We start from the raw sequence: 17,386 nt of genomic DNA on the forward strand, positions 1-17,386 counted from the left end.
ATGCCATTGCTTATTATTCGAGTCGAGAGGGATACTGTGCCGTCACGCACTAAGCGTGTTAAGCTTCGAACAAGTAAGCCAAGTGTCACCGAGATACATACTGGAACGATGGAGCAAGAAGGTAAAGAGGCGACACACACACATCAAGAGCAGCCACGACGAGCCACTAATGGAGCCAAGAAGCAAGAGGTTCGACCAATTGGTTTTTCGTTCGCAAAATATATGCGAATTTGCCTCCGAATCGGAGGAGCTGACTGCAATTCTGCACCGTGCGTACGATAACGTCATGGCCGAGATGGAAGCATTAAAAGCCAAAAGGAAGGGGACATCTTCTTTATCCCACGAAGACGCCAACTTGGAATCCGTTAACGAGCTTCAAATCCCGCCAAGGATTCGAACAAGAGGACGTCCAAAAAACAGGCTAGGTTCAAAGCTGGAGAAACAGATCGCAAATGCCACAAAGAAGAAGAAGACGAAAGTTTTAAGCGAGGTAAAAGTAATGTTCTTTAAATTTGTGGCGATTGAGTTTATTTTTCTCGTTAATAGTTTAGGTAATGTGTGTGTGTTATATTTCAGATAAACCTGTTTGATGCTGCATCAGCGGCGCATTCAAATTGCAGCCAATATCAAGGACACGTTATGAGTTATCAGTTTAGGGTACCAGCAGCAGGGGATAACTCCTTGGGTGTATAGTTTTACAGAATATGGGTGTAAAAGCACTGTTATTTTGGGTGTATTTTCGTTAATTCACAATTTAGATATAGACACATATATAGATATATATAAAACAAAAGCTGTAAAAATTCTCAGGTTATGGGTTTATATTTGATTTGATGTTTTTCTTCATATTTTAGTACATGTAATTCATACATTTTGAATACAGCGCAGACAGTTTGGGTGTATATTTTATACAATCTTGGGTGTATTATTAGACTTGCGTTGGGTGTAACAGTTTATAATTTGTGTTTATATATGCCTTGATTTTTTCCTTCATATTTTACCACCTGTAATACAGCTTTTGAATACATCACTGACAGTTTACCAGCAAAGATATTTTAACTATGGGAAAAAATATACATGGAATAGAAGTTGTTGTTAAATGGCAAATATTTACATCATTTGTTCAATTTACAAACTACCAAGCAGATGGATTACCCAGTTTCTATATCAGCAGAATTAATCTGACAAAACGGACTCAATAATACAGAGGATGGCTTCGACAGCCTTATAGCACTACTCTCTCTAATTGCCCGATCTCTCTGTGTATTCATCTCACTGAATAGTATCCGGGAAGCGTACTCCACTCTATAGTGGTCCACCTCCTCCTACAATAAAAAAGTATATTCTGTTTAAACAGCAATATTAATTCAGTAAAGTAATACAGAGTTATATGGTTCTAAAGATAGTTACCTGTGGCCAATTATCCCATTGATACTTCCCCTTTTTGATGTTTTCTGGCTCAATTATCTCCATCCACTTCATAACGTACACAGCGCAGTCATAGCTGAAAACGAAGAAAATAAATTACAAATCTCATTTACAAAAGTTTAATGTTCAGACTCACAAATTTATACCTTGTTTTTTGGCCTGATATTTTAACATATGGTGATTTAATTTCCTTCTCCCTCTCCCCTTTCTGAAGAGGTTCCCCGCCGGCATATGTTATCAATCTTGAAAATACGTATCCCTTAAATACGAAAACAAATCAGTAATACACCCGAATGAATGGACAAGATACACCCAACTGAATGGACAATATACACCCATCACAACTAACGAAATAGACCTATCTATTAAAGTAAAGAAGACAGAGGCAACTTACAGTGAATTTATTAATGGCCTTTCTCTCATCGGTGGGAGCTTTTTTGTGTAGCGGGTCAAGTATTTGACATTTTCGCTTTCTTGTATTTATCAGCCATAACCACCAATGCCCCGCGTAGCAGACAGGGGCAAAAATCTGAAGGATTGCCACACATGAACAGTGTGTTATTTTATTTTGCAAATAAGTAAATAAGCGTACTAACAAATTTAGCAAACGAAAACTTACATATGGGTGCGAAGTCAATTTTTTTCTATCTATGAAGGGAATGAAACTCGGGTAGGCTTCCACCCTGAATTCCTTTTTCGTTTTCGGTGATACGAATTCCCCGTTTGGGTGATCCGAAAGTGCCATGCACTGCAAGAATGGGAAACAAGAAATGAAATACTAAACTTACACCCAATCGAACGTGAAAAATACACCCAAATCAATACAGAAAATACACCCGAAGTTCGTAGAAGTAACACTTACCACAATATCGGGGGGGGGAGACAGTATATTTGTTCTTGAAATCTCTTTTCATTTTTGTTGTTGAGGATGAGGCAGATGGCAGATACAATCTAGAAATATATGCCGAAATCAATTTTACATTAATAAGCATTGTAATTGACTTTGGTGTAAAAACATTAATCTTATTATAATATTACCTGAGATTCTATATCACTTTTTGCCTGGAGGGAAGTAAGGTGCATTCTCATCAAAATGTATTTTCCTTGGCCAATCAGAGTGCACATTTCCTCATACTCGTTAGTATTGCCATCTGCATCTTCCTTCAGTCTTGTCCCCCAGATGTAGCGCTTTTGTTTCATATCATCCGTAATCTGATATAATCCCCGAGGAGTTTCAAACTTTGCAGAACTTTCTCCCCCAGTCTCCCTCTGAATTTGTGGACTTGTATTTTTTCCCTTCGTCGCGCTGCTTGCTATTCTTTGGACCAAACTGTCCAATTGTTCTATCAAATTCGCAGCTTCTGAAGATTTTTCCCTTTCTGTCTCCTGCGTTGACGCCCCCTCCTGGCTTGAATCAGTCAATCCAAGGCTGAATGATGGCACCCCTGGATCTGTTTTAGGAACATAGGAAGCTGTCCGTGCCATCATCAACAGGGCAGCAGCGTCTTCTGCGTCTGGATGACTGCGTCATCATGTATAAGAATAAGAATAAGAATAAGAATATACGGATGATAAGCAAAGATTGATTTTAGTCTGATGAACTTACATTTTAGTTGGAGCTGGGGGAACCGTGGGTGTGGTCTTTTGAAGTTGTTTGGGGGTTTCAGGAGTGCTGCACAGTTACAAAAAATTAATCACGGCGTAAAAGAAACTAATCAGGAACAATATACACCCAAACTGTTAGCTAATATACACCCAAACTCCAAACAAATATACACTCAATACTATTTCTTACGTTTCTGTAGTCCCTTCAATCTGTAGCATAGGGGTTGGTTCAAAATCTGTCTCAGTGGTTGTTTGGGATGCCGGCACAAAAACCTGAATCGGGACTCTAAACAAGAAGAAAAATGAAAGGTTAACAACGCCTTTGAAAATAATAAGGTTATAAGGTTGAAATATTATTGTAAAACTCACATTGCAAGCGCTTCGGACGGTGTCTGTTCCCTCACAACCATCATATTCGAATCAGACGGACTCAACCTAAAATACACCCAAAGAAATTCAAGAAATACACGCGAACAATTCAAAAAGAAGACAGGCTTTGTTTTTTTGAGAACTTACATACTTGCAGTTTTTGCTTTTTTTTCCTGCCTTTTTTTTCTTGAATAAAATAATAAAGGGCTTTTTTTTCTAAAAAAAATATATACAGAATTAGAAGTAGAAGGGTAATAGAAGAACAAAAGTAATGGTTATTTAAAAGAGAAATTACATGCTCTGTGACGGCTGGTTTACACTACTCTGTTCTGTGTGTCCTTGAGAGGAAGGACCATCACTTCCCAAGTTCACAGCCGGTATTCTAAAACAGATTTCATGTTATTCAGACAAAATAAGATACAGGTATAAAATACACCCAAATGAATGCACAAGATACAACCAACCGAATGGACAATATACACCCAACACAACAAAGTTAATATTCCAACTTATTAAATAACATACACCCAACTTGATCCACACAATACACCCAAATGGTTCCACAAGACACACCCAAATCATGATAACAAGATTTTATTAAATAATAAAGCTTCTTACGTTTCAGACGACACATAACGACCTTCTGTCGATCGCAGGTCAGGTTGGTTCTCGCTGCGAAACAAGAAACAATTATTAGCATACAAAACACAACAAAATATGAAATAGACAGCCCAGCAAGACATACCCCTCTGCAGCAGATTTATCAACGTTTTGCCCTAGCCATTCATCCAGTTCGTCACTTGATATTTCATATGTCTCACTACATTCATAAAAGAAGATGTTAACAAAAATAATTACGACGATAGACGGTAATATAGCTTACGAGGTACTGTACCTGTCAAAGTATTGGTCTTCTTTAGAAGGTGAATCCTCCACGAGAACTTTTTTCTTTTTTGGTTGTGTTCTGGGTGGAAAAAAAAGAGTACCAATCAGAAATAAAAAATTAATTTTATCACATAATATTATGCAAAGAAGTGCTTACTTTTTTGGTGTTGTTTTTGTTTTTTTCTTCTCCTTCTCCTTCTCTGCAGGTGATGATTCTTCGCTCCTATAAGTTAATAATAGACACTTCAGTTAATACACGAAATCTTTATAATGAAGCCAAAAGAAAGGAGTAATAATTTCAGGACATTACTCATCACTTTGTTCAGATTCTGAATCAGAATCTGCCTCCTCTTGCCTCTGCTTTCTTTTTCTGGAGTCCATTCTGGAAGGCAAACAGTGATTATTTAGAACATACTAAAAATACACCCAACGTGATCAACAAAATACACCCAACTCGAAAAAGAAATTACACCCAAGTATGGTACTTACTTTTTCCCCTTTTTGATGGGGTGTTTTCTTGCTGAATCCTCTGAGTCTTGTTGAGTCTCAGACTCAGAGGTAGAAGTGTCACTGTCAGTAGCTGTTTCTGTCTCCGAAGACGATGTTGGACTCGCCTTCCTTTTTTTTGTTTTTTTTTTTATTTCTTGTTTTTTTTCTTTTTTTTCTTTTTTTTTTCATTTTTTCTCTTGCTCTTGTCTCCGCCATCTTCACAATCCCCTGAAACATGAGATATTTTAGCTAGCAGCATTCAGGTAAATAAAATACAAGCAACATATTATGTTTACTTACCAAAATTTATTCTCTTTCTGCAGTCATTCTTTCCACCAACTGCTCCTTAGTCCAGTTGGCAATCCAAGGCTTTGGTGGTCTTTCAGCCCTCTTCTTGCCTTTGTTTTCAGAAAGATGAAAGTATATTATCATGAGGGCAAAGAGGCAGCCATCAATTGCCTTCTTCTTCTTCTCCTGGTAGTCTGTGATGCCTTTGATCAAGAAGGTCAAAACATGCCCCCCCAGTTTCTCTCCGATATGCCGTCCATCTTAAAAATTGTGGCCAGGTGCACGGGTGATATTTTGTTTATCGTCGTTGGCAAAAGGAACGCCATCTGTATGTAGAGGATGAATATCCTCTTGAACATCAGGCGTTCCTCTTTGCTGTCAACGCCGATTTCCATCATTTCATCGGTAAGACTTTTGAGGGTCTTACCTTGGAATCTTCTAAAAATTATTTTGTCATCATCAGAAAGTTTCTTATACTCAACTCTCTCAGGAAACATATTTCCTACAAAAAAGAAAACAACAAAGTATCAAAATCGGTTCAAAAACACCCAAGCATCAACCTTAAATACACCCATGCATGAACTTAATATACACTTATAATTTTGAGCTAGTTACCTGTTGCATTGATGCCAAGCGCATCACCTATTGTCTTTGGTGTTATTTGGAAAGAACCATATCCTGTCTTCAGTCTGTTCTCCCCAAGTTTGAAGTTGTTTGCCAGTTCCCTTAAGAGTTGGTGATCCACCCTTAGAGGTGGGACATGCATCAACCCACCAAATCCGAGATCCCTGACAATTGCCTTCTTCTCCTCAGTCATGTTTCTGAACTTATCACTCAGGAGATGTGTGGCACACTTAAGATCCTTTGTTTGGTTTCTTGCTACCATTTTGTCTGAAACAAAAAATACACACAAATATACACCCATTAGTAACAGTAAGATACACCCATATGTAAGAATCAGATACACCCATTGATAACAGTGAGATACACCCATTGATATTATTCAGATACATTCATATATATCAGTCAGATATCAGTCAAACATGCTTCAATATCAAGCAACATTACAAGGTCTAATAACAGTAAGATACACCCATATGTAAGAATCAGATACACTCATTGTTAACAGTGAGATACACCCATAGATATGATTCAGATAAATCCATATATATCAGTCAGGTATCACTCAAACATGCTTCAATATCAAATTAATTGAGATATCAGTAAGATACACGCATATATGAGTCAGATACACCCATTGATAACAGTAAGATACACCCATATGTAAGAATCAGATACACCCATTGATAACAGTGAGATAGATATTATTCAGATACATTCATATATATCAGTCAGATATCAGTCAAACATGCATCAATATCAAGCCACATTACAAGTTCAAGCAGTATACAACCCCCAATCTACGGAATAAACCCCCAAAAATCAACAACAGTAGCAAGAGAACTTAGAACAAGAATGTAGAACGACGTAGAACTTAGAAGAACGACGTAGAACTTAGAACAGTGTAACAAAGAAGCAAGAATAATAGCACAGTAAACCCTAGAAGAACGACGTAGAAGAAAACTAAAATATACAGTAATCTTAATGAACTTACGTTGAGTGTTGTTGCTTCGTTTTCTCTTCAGATTCTTCACGGAGAGTTTGATGTTGTTTTGATGGAGGTTTCGAACAACGATTTGTATATTTTGAACTTTGATTTTTGCTCGAAAATGGGAGCGTTTCCTTGTTTTCGAAGCGTTTTGAGAAGTGGAAGAAGTGGAGGAAGTGGAAGAGTCTGCCATACGTAACCATTTGTGTTGAGCGCGTGATTTTGACGCGCCATGTTATGCTTCCTTATGCGCGTGTCTTCGATTAGGACTGGGCCAACTTGGATGCTTGTATACTTGTATGTGTAGCAGGCCCGTATTGGAAAAAATCACTAATAGTAAAATAGCTCCCGCATAATTATCTGACATAAATTTACTAATTAAGTATTTTACATATGACATATTGCATACCAAATATCTATTCCCTTATTACTAGAAGTCTAGAATGTCTTATTGCATTCTATATAACTATGAGCTCACCTTTACTACAATGTACCAACTTTTGTGGGAAGAACAAATAAAGACACAAGTTTTACTATGTTTAAGGTATGGAAGAAGGTTATGTGTAATGGGATGTTTCTTGCTATCACACTCAACACTGTGCATCAGATTGAAGCAATATTGGGAAAGGAAGATTATGCATGTCTAAGGCTTTCAAGTTTCAATCTAGCTTGTTACTAGCAAAGCAAGCTCTAGGCTGGTGAATGATGAAAATTTTGTATGAAATAATAGTATAATATTCAATTTTGTCTCTAAATTTGTATGCAATCCTTAATTTAGTCACTAAAATTTTATTTGTTTTTATTTAGTCATCAAATTTTATGAATATGACCCATATATGTTAGTCTTTGAAATAATTTTCAATATACAGATGTTAACGGAGCGTTGTCATCGACAACTGGATGACACGTTAGACTCTGTAAAATGATGTAGTTTTAATTTTGACATTCTCATAACCTATAAATAATATCATAAGTGGTGTTTATTGAAATTTAATTTTATTTAATAAAACAAGTGATACAACATCGTTTCTAGGATATTTAAATGCTAAAATTAAAATTGCATCATTTTACATGTTTTAGATATCAATATTTCATTAATATTTTTGTACTAAAATTTATCTTAAAAACTAATGTGAGGCATATTTATAAAATTTGAAAACTAAATTAAAATAATTATAATTTTAAAAACTAAATTAAAGTTTGCGTACAAATTCAGTGATATTGAAATCACATGGCAGAATCTCTTAAGGCAAGGTACTTCCCAACTTCAAATTTATTTAAAGCAATATGTTTCAACCTAGGTTATACATAGCAAAGCATACAAGCTGCAACATTGAGTATTCAACAAAGGGAGGATATTGGAGGTTTGGTAATATTGATGGGAAAAGTATAGGTAGACAATGAAAATATTAAATAATGTGAATAATAGATATATTGGATATTTATTTCATTATTTGTATGGATAATTATTTTAATATTAAAATTTAAGTAGGTAATTTAGAAGTGTAGTGTATTTTTATTTGATTGGTGGTTGTTTATATTGTTCAAAATAGTCATTATTTACTTAGCACTCTCCGTCTTCTTTTTCTTCTTCCTCCTCTTCTTCCTCCTCTTCTTCCTCTTCTTTCATATCATCATTGTCGTCATCATTCTCATCGTCTTCTTCTTCTCTTGTTTTTCTTTAACGTCATCATCATCTTCTTCTTTTGTTTGATTTCATCTCCTCATTCTTTTTCTTTCTCATCCTCCTTCATTATCATCATAGTCATCATCGTCGTCGTCGTCTTCATCTTCTTCTATTATACATGTTCAAAAAATTGGAGTACAGAAAAATTTAATTTATAGCACATAAATTTTTAAAAAATTAGATGCACAGAATATTTTCATTCAACCAACAAAATACGCATAACACAAAAAATTCAGTATACAACATATAAAATTTGGTTACAGTACAGAAATTTTGGTACACAACATAAATTTTTGAAGGATTACATATCTAAAATATTGACACCCAACTAACAATATACACATAACACAAAAATTTTAATGTACAGTATAAAATTTTTTATTTACAACACTAAAATCTTTTATGTACACCATACAAATTTTTGAAGGATCATGTGTTCAAAATATTGACTCATCCAACCAATAAATTACATTTGCAAAAAAATTTATATGCTATGTACAAAAAATTTTTTGCTATGTTAATTAGTTTTTTGTTCTCCAATAAAAAATTTTATGCTAAAAAAGCCCAAAAAAAAATAGTAATGCATAATCATAATTTTTTTTATTAGACTTGTGCCAATTTAATTAGATTTAATTATAAAAAGTATTTCTACATATAATATCATCGATAATAATATTATAGATAGATAGATAATTTTAGTAAATATATAAATTAAAAGAGAATTGAGTAAATAATTATTAAAATTTTACTGATTTTAATGGTCTAATAATGCATATGATACGTTTTTTTAAAGAAAAACCTTAAATGTTGGAAGTATGTAAGAAATTCGCTCAAATTGAAGTCGCTTTTGACTTGTCTGGCTCCAATTTTGCCTTCCTCGTGGTTGGGTTGGTTTGACCTATCACCCATAACATTTATTAAAGAAGACCATTATCACAATTTGCAATCACAATGAAGAACAACAACCCCACTCCCCTTTCTCTCTCTCACTCCCACACACAAATTCTCATACTTCCAAAAAATAAATTAATTCATTTATTAATATCTAATCATATATTTTTCAGTTCCCAACCCAACACTATCAGCTACCATCTATCACTTGTAAGTTGTGTGTGTAACAAACACTCACTTCTCTTCCTCACTGCTGCTCTCCCTCATTGACCACTTAACCCTAACTCACAGCCTCCGCCAACCACCCTAAGCCTCCCGGCGTCGCCGCGCCACGGCCGTTTCGTGCCTCAGGTTTGGTTTTCTAGCTTTCTTTTTTTTCCTTCTGATTTTGTTGTGTTTAGTTTCTTAATTTCTAGGGTTTGGTTCATGTAAAACTGATTGATGAAATTTGTGATGTATTGCGAAGATCTGGGTGTCAAGTACTCAAATTGTGTGGTTGGAATTGGTGGTCTTAGTGGCTCTGGAAACTGGAATATCAAGGTATTCATATTGTTATCAATTCATTATCCGGTGTATGCTATTTAGTTGGTATTATCTTAATTGTTGACATGTCTCAGTGTCATGGCTCCTTAAGCCTATAGATTTCAATAGCTTGCTGAAGAGTCTTGAATCATGAAACCAAACCTTAACAATGTAATAAAACTGTTTCCTTTGCATTTAAAAAGGTATTTTATTAACTGATAAAGGTTTTGAGATAATAAGTGGTTGAGTTAATGACTTTTATTATGCTGACGTGGTAAGTGCTGAAGGACTTGTGATTAGCCAGCGTATGTGGACTTTTGCATGTATTAAAAATAAAAAAAAAGAAGATAATCGCTGAAGCTTCTGCAAATGTTATCTGGCTGAGAAATCTAAACCGAAAGGAGGTTAAAATAAGAGAATGAAGAGAAAAAGAGGGGGGGGGGGGGGGGGAGTGATAGAGCCAGATGTGAGAAGATTAGGAATCTTATTCCTCTTCAATTCAGCTTTGCTTTACAATTGCCTCGGCAGAGGTCTTTTCTGTGCCAGCTGCAGCTAGTTGGTTGTTTATCTGTGTCTGGGATTTTGGGGTTGTGTTTGTTGGTGGGGCTATTACTTTGAATGTGTTATGGTGGTGCTGCTCTTTGGGATGTTTGCGTACGGAAGTGAGGGCAAGAGAGGAGTGACAGCCAAAGATACATCTGAACTTATTTATAGAAGAAGTTGGAGTTTGATTTGATGCAAATGTTGGTAGGGGAAATTCTCGTTCAATGCTCAGTGTTACTGTTATATTTTATTATTACTGAAGCTTGGATGCCACGTCTTGACCTGTGGGAGGTTGCCATGGTAACTGTTTTTGGAGGGAACACTGTTTGCCTCGTCTTATGGGCTTCTAACTTTCTATTTTTATAAGATTTTTTGTCTTGTGGATAGGATTGGATTTGAAGCATCGAAAATGGATGGTAAAGCTGAAACTGAAGTGAAAGGTGCTGTTAAGAACTTCATCTGGACACAGCAATACAGAGTTGAAACTTGAAAGCTGAAAGTTGATAGTAAATCCTGTTTTTGATGCACAATGAACCAGTTAGTTGAACACTCTTCTAATGCTCATAGTCATAGGGGCTATAGAGTTCAAGCTCCACTGGTGAGTCACTCCAATTTCACGTCTATTTTATCATTTTTTTTTTCCTTTTCTTTTCTTATATCATGCATTTTCTGAGACACACCTAAACTTGAACTGATTGACCTTTGTGCTGACCTAGTCAAAATTCCATCTTAATAGCTAAACTAAGTATGAATGTCAACCTCTTTAGCCTATAGTCTTATCAGTAATTCACACTATTTTAGGGATTGCCACTCAATTTTTCCCCTTATTTTATTGGAATATGAATGAATTTGGATTGAAGGTTAAGCGTGTTTGTTGGCAGTGGTATCAGCAGGAATAATCATGTCTCTTTTTTCTCTCTCCTTTTTTTTTTGATTTGAGGTTTTTCTCTTGGCTCTTTATGGATTTATCACTTGGTTTCTTTATTAGGGATGGTTACTAGAGTTGTTATGCTGATGAAATGGAGAGCTCTGTTGAGCTAATGATTGTTCTCTCCATTTTTCATTACATCTTCTCAGAATCTGGATACACAGGCTTGTTAAGCTCAAAAATATCATAAATTTCATAATGATAGCTTCCTAGTCATATTTTGACTCAACCTCCCCATCTTCTTAACGATCACTTACATACATTTGGTTTAATTAGGCATTGCTTACTCATTATGTTCTTGAAGCATGTTTTTATGCTCTTCTTTAATTACATTTTTGTTTCGCAAGTTTACTAATTCCTATGTATCTTGATTAGAAAAATATGGTAATTGTGGGGACAGAGAAGTGTCTTCACCATCCCTCCTCGTCACTCCTACTTGGCTTCTTGATAGTTATTGTGTGTCGGTATTTTTTCTCATTCTGAAACGCTTTTGCGATGGGCCAAAGGAGATTTTTCCCTTGATACCGTTTTCTTAAGTTGGAATTAATTCGTCAATCACTATTTCCATCTATTCATGATCAAAACCCCTGACAGGCAAGACTCAAGACGTTGTGCTCATTTCTCAATTGGAGGAAACAACATTGTTTCCTTTCAGAACCTTCAGATCTTTCTGAATCTCAATAGTTCCCTCCTTTCTGGAGCTGTTCAGCACCATTATGAGTTGCTAAGCAATACAACTTTCTCCTTTGCGCTGCTGTTTTCCTTCCTGATATTCTTCTGTTTGTCTGACTCGACTTCCTCTCAACATTGATTGTAGCATTTGTCTCTGTTTTTAATTTTGAAATGTCCATGATTAACGATTTGTATCTATTTTCTTTTAATGTGCTCTTTTCATTTTTAATGTTCTTACTTACCAATGTCCCTTCTTAAATTTCCGTTGTCTTATTTTCGGTGTTTTTCTTTTGAATCTCAATGTCCTACCATCATCAGCAGTTTGATAGCTATTTTCATAAATAATGGTAAGATTAGGTAACTTATATAAAGAAAATGTGAAAAATTCCAGTATGATGAAGGTTTTTATTACATTGTGATGTTACTTCCGTAAACCTTATTTTTTTAGTCGCTGGAAAATATATGCCAAAACAGTTACTGCTTGGGTACTAGAAGTCTTAAAACCAATACGTAGAGCTTAATCTGGGCATTTACATTCTGTTAAATGAAATATTTCTTTTGCTCGGTTATGGTTAGAATACTAATATATCAAGTTATTCAGGTTGATTCTGTTTCATGCTACTGTAGAGTAGATTCGGGCCTAAAAACAGTTGCTGGGGCAAGGAAATTTGTTCCGGGATCAAAGCTATGTATCCAACCTGACATAAATCCGAATGCACATAGGAGAAAAAACTCACGGAGAGAGAGGACAAGAGTTCAGCCTCCTCTCCTACCTGGCCTCCCTGACGATCTTGCTATTGCTTGTTTGATTCGAGTACCCCGGGTAGAGCACAGGAAACTGCGTTTGGTTTGCAAAAGATGGCACCGCCTCTTGTCTGGAAACTTCTTTTATTCACTGAGAAAAAGTCTTGGAATGGCCGAAGAGTGGGTTTATGTCATCAAAAGAGATCGTGATGGAAGAATTTCATTGCATGCATTTGATCCCACCTACCAACTGTGGCAACCCCTTCCCCCTGTTCCTGTGGAATATTCTGAAGCACTAGGATTTGGCTGTGCAGTTCTTAGCGGTTGTCACTTGTACTTATTTGGTGGAAGGGATCCTCTGAAGGGATCTATGAGACGCGTCATTTTCTATAATGCCCGAACAAATAAATGGCATAGGGCACCAGATATGCTGCGGAAACGTCATCTGTTTGGCTCATGTGTAATAAATAATTGTCTTTATGTGGCTGGTGGTGAATGCGAAGGAATTCAAAGAACTCTTAGGTCTGCTGAAGTTTATGATCCAAATCGGAGTAGGTGGAACTTTATCTCAGAGATGAGCACAGCGATGGTGCCCTTTATTGGCGTTGTTCATAATGGAACATGGTTTCTGAAGGGACTTGGGTCGCGTCGCAATGTCATGTGCGAAGCATATTCCCCTGAAACCGATGCCTGGACTCCAGTTAGTAATGGGATGGTGAATGGCTGGCGTAATCCTAGCATCTCGCTTAATGGACAACTGTATGCACTTGATTGCCAGGATGGGTGCAAGCTCACAGTATATGACACTGCAACAGATTCATGGAAAAAGTTTATTGACAGCAAGCTTCATTTGGGTAGCTCCCGTGCTCTCGATGCTGCTGCACTTGTTTCCCTCAATGGAAAGTTATGCATCATCCGCAACAATATGAGCATCAGTCTAGTCGATGTTTCTAGTCCAAACAGGCAAGTGGAAACAAATCCTCACCTATGGGAAAATATTGCCGGAGAGGGTCACATCAGGACATTAGTTAGAAATTTATGGTCAACTATAGCAGGGCGTGGTGGTTTGAAGAGTCACATTGTTCATTGTCAAGTGCTTCAAGCGTGAGGTTCAAAAGTTCTTTAGTATCACATTTGCTATACTGTTAGCAGAACTGATGGTTTCGTCTGAAATTGATTGAAATAGGTTCTATCTACTTTGTTTTGGGGGGAATGTAGGAAAAATTGTGGTTTTTTTCCTGTAAAGATGAGTTTAATTGTTATTTTGGCAATAGAATGAATGGAGTCCGTCCTTTACAATCATGAATTAAGGCTGTCCATTTTCCTTTCTTGCTATTTGCTAGATAGACAATTAGATATAAGCCTTGTTTGGCATGATTTGCGGCTGTACATGATTTATTAGGAAAACGGCATATAATAATTAGGGCAAGTTACTTAAATAAATAAATTGGAGAAAATATTTACCTGAATGTGCAAAACTGTTTCTTGTTACCTGCATGTGCAAAATGCCATTTCTATGTAAACCGTGGCAACCCACTACGGTTTCTAAACGTACATAAACCGTGGAGACCCATAGCGGATTAGGGTTTAAAAAAATTGAGTGTAAACCGTGGTAGGTCACCACGGTTTACTAAGAAAAATTTGCATGCATAAACCGTGGAGGGTCACCACGGTTTATGAAGGAATCCTTCTGCACGTAAAACCCTGTGGGTCACCACGGTTTATGTTGACAGGAAGTCTATATATATGTTGGTGAATCAAGCTCCATAAGAGATCATTTTCACAATGGCTAGTGAGGAAGAGAGTTTTCTTGCCTTAGTGCATTGCTCTGGGAAAATAAAAAAAAGCAAAAGCAAAGGTGTGAAGTTTACCGACAGAGAACCACTAAGTGTTTTTATCAGGTCGTCGATGACTTTGTCAGATCTGAAGAACAGCATCTTGGAGAAGCTTGGCGTGTTGGGTAGCAAGTGGGTGAAGAAACTATTCTACAAGATTCCCATGGCGGTTGTATCGACCGGTGTTCAGTATGAAACCTTTGCGGTTAAGGCTGATGAAGATATTAGGGTTCTGTTCTACTGTGTACGGAGTTTTCCGGAGATCAGAATCCATGAGTTGTTCGCGAAGTTGGAGGTTGGTGTCGATAGTTCTGGGGCATCCGCGCCAGTTCCCTGCCCAGCTGCCGCGGGTGGTGCATCTAGTTCGATGCCTGCGGTCAGACCGTATGTTCCGCCGGTTCAATCACCTTCGTTTGCGGCTGATTTAGACCGAACAGAGGTTGTTGGTTCTATACCTTTGGAGAATGCAGCAGTCATTGAGCCTCCGCACGTTGTGGGCACCGGTGGTGGCCTCGTACCTTATATCGAAGACTTTGGTGGACATGATCAAGTAGAGAATGCAATGCGTGACGAAGAGTCTGACCAGGAGCCTGTTGATATCGATGGTGACAGCGACGATGACAGACGAGGCGATCCACATGCGCAGCATAGGCCAGCAAGTTCTGGTTCTCATCACTACCCTCCACACTTCTCGACACTAAACTTGGAAGCTCTTGGTCAACAGGAAGACAGTGGTAATAGAGTGGGGGGATCTTCTGCAGAATTTCAGATTGGGCAATCATTCCAGAGTAAAGATGAAGCTGTGCTGAGTGTAAAAGACTATAGCATCCGGCGAGGTGTTGAGTACAGAGTCGTCGAATCGGATCATTTGAAGTATCATGGAAAATGCAAGGAATTCGGCAAGGGTTGTACTTGGTTGATTCGTGTAGCGCTTCGTGCACGAAAGGGGACTTGGGAGGTTAGGAGGTACAACGGGCCACACACATGCCTCGCAACTTCTATTTCAAGTGATCACCGTCAGCTGGATTACCACGTTATCTGTGCGAGGATTCTTCCTATGGTTAGGGCAGATGCTGCGGTTACGGTAAAGGTACTTCAACAAGCGACAGAAGCTGATTACGGTTTCAGGCCTAGTTACAGGAAGGTTTGGATGGCTAAGCAGAAGGCAGTGGCAGAAATATATGGAGATTGGGAAGAGTCTTATGCGGAGTTGCCACGTTGGATTCTTGGGATCCAGGCGACAATGCCGGGAACAATCACGGTGCTGAAGACGTCTCTTGTTCGGATTGGTGGTGGGGTTGATGAGTCCACCGAGTACTTTCACTGGCTATTCTGGACATTTTCACCCTGTATCGAGGCATTCCGGCATTGCAAGCCCCTCGTCAGTATTGATGGTACCCACTTGTATGGGAAGTATGGAGGGACGCTGCTGTTGGCGATAGCTCAGGACGGGAACTCGAACATCCTCCCGATAGCATTTGCCCTTGTGGAGGGCGAAAATGCAGAGTCGTGGTCATTCTTCTTGTCCAATCTCCGAGAGCATGTGACTCCTCAGGAGGGTATCCTTGTTATCTCTGACAGGCATAATGGCATCAAGGCAGCGCTTGAGGCACCTGAGACTGGGTGGCTGCCTCCTCGGGCGTTCCGGGCTTACTGTATTAGGCATGTGGCTGCGAATTTCGCCCTAACGTTCAAAGGTAAGGACTCCAGGAGGCTGTTGGTGAATGCTGCCTACGCAAAGACTGAGGCTGAGTTTTACTACTGGTTTGACATCATGCGGACTGAGAATCCAGCAATGTGTGACTGGGCCAACCGGATGGAGTATGACAAATGGACCCAACATCAGGATGCTGGTCGACGGTTCGGGCACATGACCACAAACATCAGTGAATGTGTGAACTCCGTGCTAAAGGGAACTCGCAACCTGCCGGTCACATCTTTGGTTAAGTCAACCTACGGGAGGCTTGCTCAGCTATTTGTGGTACGGGGACAGACAGCAGCGGCACAACTCGGTTCTGGGCATGAATTCTGTCAGGCCTTGGTAAAGTCTATTGATCGGAACCTAAGAGACTCGAGGTGCTTCACTGTGACATTATATGACAGGTAGCAGTCCGAGTACACCGTCGCGGAGACAACACCAACCGGCAAGTTCTCCCTGGGCAGCTATAGAGTCTCCCTTAAAGATCACCGATGCGACTGTGGCCACTTTCAGGCGCTGCATTATCCTTGTTGCCACGCCATTGCGTGTTGCGCCTACTCCCGGCTAAATTGGGCGTCATATGTTCACGAGGTGTATCGTATGAGTGAGGTGTTCAACGTCTACAAGGAGGGGTTTCTCCCACCTATCCCTGAAGGACTATGGCCTCCATATGCTGGGCCTACCATCATTCCTGACCCTAATCTGCGGCGTGCAAAGGAAGGTCGTCCAAGGGTAACCAGGATCCGTGGAAGTATGGATCAGTCTCAGGAGAACCAGCCGAAGCGATGTGGACTATGCCGTCAGCTGGGGCATACGCGGAGGAACTGTCACCAGCGAAGCCAGAGTGGTGGAGGGGATGCGTAGATCTCATGTCGTGTATCATGCAGTCTATGATGTTTCAGTTGCATCAGGGTCTAGATAATGTTAGTAATGTATGGTTGGTTAAGTCTGTGACTGTCAACATGTTTATCTAATGCAAAAATTTCAGATGTAATAATTCCTGTTATTTTACCTATTAATGTATCGTTCATTATAATGTAAACCGTAGAGCTAAATATCAAAGCAGCTGAAACCGATCAAACTGATTGGTCAAAAGAAAAATAACATTTAACATAAGTCTGAAAGCCATAAACACTAAGTAGCATGCTCAATACATAAATTAACAAAGTCCCTAACGGACAGGTACATATAA

General features: G+C 38.4%; 4 protein-coding genes across 5 annotated transcripts; 2 read left to right on the forward strand and 2 right to left on the reverse strand.

Annotated features, from left to right (window-relative positions):
- Positions 1-1,151: 1,151 nt before the first annotated feature.
- Positions 1,152-2,176, reverse strand: LOC110268120 (uncharacterized). The gene is made up of 5 exons (XM_088485839.1): positions 2,048-2,176; positions 1,823-1,957; positions 1,575-1,687; positions 1,411-1,504; positions 1,152-1,325 (listed from the first exon to the last, which is right to left on the reverse strand). Exons 1-5 carry the CDS (start codon positions 2,171-2,173, stop codon positions 1,152-1,154), a joined length of 642 nt encoding a protein of 213 aa, XP_088341965.1. The 5' UTR covers positions 2,174-2,176.
- Positions 2,177-2,454: 278 nt separating this feature from the next.
- Positions 2,455-4,668, reverse strand: LOC107616821 (uncharacterized). The gene is made up of 10 exons (XM_088484283.1): positions 4,598-4,668; positions 4,445-4,510; positions 4,298-4,366; positions 4,148-4,222; positions 4,021-4,074; positions 3,698-3,784; positions 3,403-3,468; positions 3,224-3,319; positions 3,035-3,100; positions 2,455-2,836 (listed from the first exon to the last, which is right to left on the reverse strand). Exons 1-10 carry the CDS (start codon positions 4,666-4,668, stop codon positions 2,455-2,457), a joined length of 1,032 nt encoding a protein of 343 aa, XP_088340409.1.
- Positions 4,669-9,193: 4,525 nt separating this feature from the next.
- LOC107638459 (F-box/kelch-repeat protein At1g55270) lies at positions 9,194-13,962 on the forward strand. Of its 2 annotated transcripts, none has more exons than XM_016341744.3 (4): positions 9,194-9,602; positions 9,718-9,791; positions 10,704-10,914; positions 12,518-13,962. In XM_016341744.3, exons 3-4 carry the CDS (start codon positions 10,846-10,848, stop codon positions 13,766-13,768), a joined length of 1,320 nt encoding a protein of 439 aa, XP_016197230.1. In that variant the 5' UTR covers positions 9,194-9,602; positions 9,718-9,791; positions 10,704-10,845; the 3' UTR covers positions 13,769-13,962. The 2 variants fall into 2 exon arrangements, with proteins under 2 accessions (XP_016197230.1, XP_020976136.1); XM_021120477.2 differs by having other exon boundaries at positions 9,309-9,602; positions 10,684-10,914.
- Positions 13,963-14,568: 606 nt separating this feature from the next.
- LOC148566509 (uncharacterized) lies at positions 14,569-16,602 on the forward strand. Its single transcript, XM_088484284.1, has one exon. The coding sequence runs from the start codon at positions 14,569-14,571 to the stop codon at positions 16,600-16,602; it is 2,034 nt and encodes a 677-aa protein (XP_088340410.1).
- Positions 16,603-17,386: the final 784 nt, after the last annotated feature.

Source organism: Arachis ipaensis, chromosome B4 (assembly GCF_059453495.1).
Source record: "Arachis ipaensis isolate K30076 ecotype BB chromosome B4, ASM5945349v1, whole genome shotgun sequence".
NCBI lineage: Eukaryota > Viridiplantae > Streptophyta > Magnoliopsida > Fabales > Fabaceae > Arachis > Arachis ipaensis.

Bases quoted from the DNA above. Each gene is read 5' to 3' on its own strand.
- LOC110268120 (XM_088485839.1), bottom strand. From the start codon at position 2,173: ATGGCACTTTCGGATCACCCAAACGGGGAATTCGTATCACCGAAAACG. The intron at 1,958-2,047 runs GTAAGTTTTCGT...GCAATCCTTCAG, and splicing joins AATTGACTTCGCACCCATAT to ATTTTTGCCCCTGTCTGCTA. The intron at 1,688-1,822 runs GTAAGTTGCCTC...TTCGTATTTAAG, and splicing joins AGGCCATTAATAAATTCACT to GGATACGTATTTTCAAGATT.
- LOC107616821 (XM_088484283.1), bottom strand. From the start codon at position 4,668: ATGGACTCCAGAAAAAGAAAGCAGAGGCAAGAGGAGGCAGATTCTGAT. The intron at 3,469-3,697 runs GTAATTTCTCTT...GGTGTATTTTAG, and splicing joins AACCAGCCGTCACAGAGCAT to GTTGAGTCCGTCTGATTCGA. The intron at 3,101-3,223 runs GTAAGAAATAGT...GTAACTGTGCAG, and splicing joins ATTGAAGGGACTACAGAAAC to CACTCCTGAAACCCCCAAAC.
- LOC107638459 (XM_016341744.3), top strand. From the start codon at position 10,846: ATGAACCAGTTAGTTGAACACTCTTCTAATGCTCATAGTCATAGGGGC. The intron at 10,915-12,517 runs GTGAGTCACTCC...CAAGTTATTCAG, and splicing joins ATAGAGTTCAAGCTCCACTG to GTTGATTCTGTTTCATGCTA.
- LOC148566509 (XM_088484284.1), top strand. From the start codon at position 14,569: ATGACTTTGTCAGATCTGAAGAACAGCATCTTGGAGAAGCTTGGCGTG.